Here is a 2,379-nt window from a genome sequence, read left to right on the forward strand (position 1 = left end):
GGCTTGGGATTCATTGGGAAATTTATTTTATTTGCCTCTGTTTTCTTCATTTTTAAAATGGATGTATGTTTGATACATACAATTATTTTTTCCTTGAAGCAATAAAACATCGCCTTTTAATATTGTTTAGGTTGGCGTCTATTAGTAACGTAATGTAACAACGTATTGTTGGGTGTTAATAGAATAAATAACAAAGCGATTACTTATTTATTTATTTATCACGTTAATATAATTCACATTCAAATGTTGATAACATTTCTACAAACGTATGAGTACAAACACGTCATGCCGTTCAAGACAATTATTAGAAATATATAAGAATATAAGTAGTTAATTCTTTTACAATGGCAATCTTATAAGATTGTATTTAAAGTTTATTTCTCAAACGGAAGGGTACAAGCGGCCTCTCTCTTATATTCTTTCAAAGCTTTTTCAATTCTACCACCAAGTTCGGGATCAATCTCTTTAAATGTTTTTACTGCTCTTATATGTAGGGAAGGTAAAGCGGGTACTAAGGTATCCATTATATTGCTGATCACGCGGTCCTTCTCACCTTTCGACATATTTTGATAAATACGTGCTGTTTGAGCAAAATTGTTAGATTTTCCTTCAAAAATGTCAATTAAATCCGCTCTATAAGTATCGTTATACGCCACTGGTCCGTTGAAAGAGTTTTCATAATAATTTGGTGAATCCTTTTCATTGTCTCTCACTGGAGCATGACCATCTCTATTGTAAGTATGTGCATAGAAAGGACAGTTTACCTTAATGTTATTAAAGTTAGGTCCTAAGCGATAAAGGTGGGCATCTCTATATACAAAGCTACGAGCTTCAAATGTCTTGTCTGGTGCTCCGTCAATACCTGGCACTAGGTTACAAGGACAGAACGCTAGTTGTTCTACTTCCGCAAACTGATTTAGTGGATTTCTATCAAGAACTAATCGTCCCACAGGAACGAGTGGCACTAAATCTTCAGGAATCTCTAAAGTCAAATCAAATACATCAATGCTTAAATTGAGCGCTTGTTTCAGACTCATTACCTGTATACTGAAGGTCCAGCTGACCTTCTTCCCGCAAGCGATAGCTTCATATAAATCTCTAGTAAAGACATCAGGATCAGTGCCCTCAAAAATTCTGGCTTCTTCTGTGGTAATGCTCGCTTTTCCAATATCGGAAATAAAGTGTAACCTAGCAAAATAAATATCGCCAAATTTGTTTTGTAATTGGTACGTGTGAATACTAAATCCATTCATATGTCGATAACCTTTGGGTATACCTTCGTCTCCTAACGTAGTTAAAATTGTGCTAATGCTCTCTGGATATAATGTCATGAAGTCCCACAGCACGTTGCTGTCTCGAACTGCCGTGGCAGGATTTTTTCTCTGTGAACGTATACATGTAGGAAATAATACTGGATCCTTAAGAAAAAACATAGGGGTGCTGAAGCCGACAAAATCAAAATTTCCTTCTTTTGTATAGAATTTAACTGCGAATCCTCGCGTACCTCTGAACAAGTCACTGCCCCCTCGTTCTATGACTGTCGGCGAAAACCTAACTGCAACGGGAGTTCTCTTTCCAATTCCATTTAGAAAATCGGCTTTAGTGTATTGTTCAACATTATGAGTCACTTCAAAGTAACCAAATGCTCCAGCTCCTTTAGCGTGAATGGTTCGTTCTGGTATTCGTTCACGAATAACATGGGTGATGGAGTCCATGAAGAAGTTATTGTAAATCAGTTTTCTGTTCAAGGTCGAGGTGTCGCGACGTTCCACTGGCGCGCCGCTACTTGTGGTCATAGTGACGGTAGTTTTCTGGAATCAATTCATAAAATTTTAATATATTCTACACATTTTAGTTACCTATCGCTATAAATAATATTGGAGCGATAAGTATATCAGCTCTATTGTTAAAACAATATTTTATGCCTCGTTTTTTAATAATTGGGAATAATTTATAAAAATTATCGAATCACCTACTAACTAACATGCCTCCGTCCTAAAAAATTTAGTATTATAAAAGTAGTAGGATTACTTATAATGAACTCACCTCATTCCTTTCTCTAAATAATTCAATTTGATCCCGAACTGGATCAAGCTCTACATCACGACTGTGAACACATACACTCAGTAACACTAGACACAACCATTTTAATGGACATATATCGCACATTATTATACCATATAGCACTGTAAGCGGATTCAGAATTATATGTAAAATAAAATAGGTACTTTTGCTTTAATAGCGAAAAAACTAATATCGTCTATACAGGTTGTAGTCGTTTGGATATATTACAAATTATAATATAATTTAATATTAAACAACCTTCAATAATACGTCTTATAAAATTAGGTTAAAAGAAAGAAACCATTTATTTCAACA

At 34.9% G+C, this 2,379-nt stretch overlaps 1 protein-coding gene across 1 annotated transcript; it reads right to left on the reverse strand.

Moving 5' to 3' along the window:
• Positions 1-374: 374 nt before the first annotated feature.
• On the reverse strand, positions 375-2,169 carry LOC123698249 (catalase-like). Its single transcript, XM_045644829.1, has 2 exons — positions 2,047-2,169; positions 375-1,811 (listed from the first exon to the last, which is right to left on the reverse strand). The coding sequence occupies exons 1-2, from the start codon at positions 2,167-2,169 to the stop codon at positions 375-377; spliced, it is 1,560 nt and encodes a 519-aa protein (XP_045500785.1).
• Positions 2,170-2,379: the final 210 nt, after the last annotated feature.

The sequence above is a fragment of the Colias croceus genome, chromosome 15, assembly GCF_905220415.1.
Source record: "Colias croceus chromosome 15, ilColCroc2.1".
Taxonomy (NCBI): Eukaryota; Metazoa; Arthropoda; class Insecta; order Lepidoptera; family Pieridae; genus Colias; species Colias croceus.

What these genes read in the sequence shown, in the direction of transcription:
- LOC123698249 (XM_045644829.1), bottom strand. Translation starts at nt 2,169, where the DNA reads ATGTGCGATATATGTCCATTAAAATGGTTGTGTCTAGTGTTACTGAGT. An exon ending in TATTTAGAGAAAGGAATGAG is followed by an intron (nt 1,812 to 2,046) that starts GTGAGTTCATTA and finishes AATTGATTCCAG; the next exon opens with AAAACTACCGTCACTATGAC.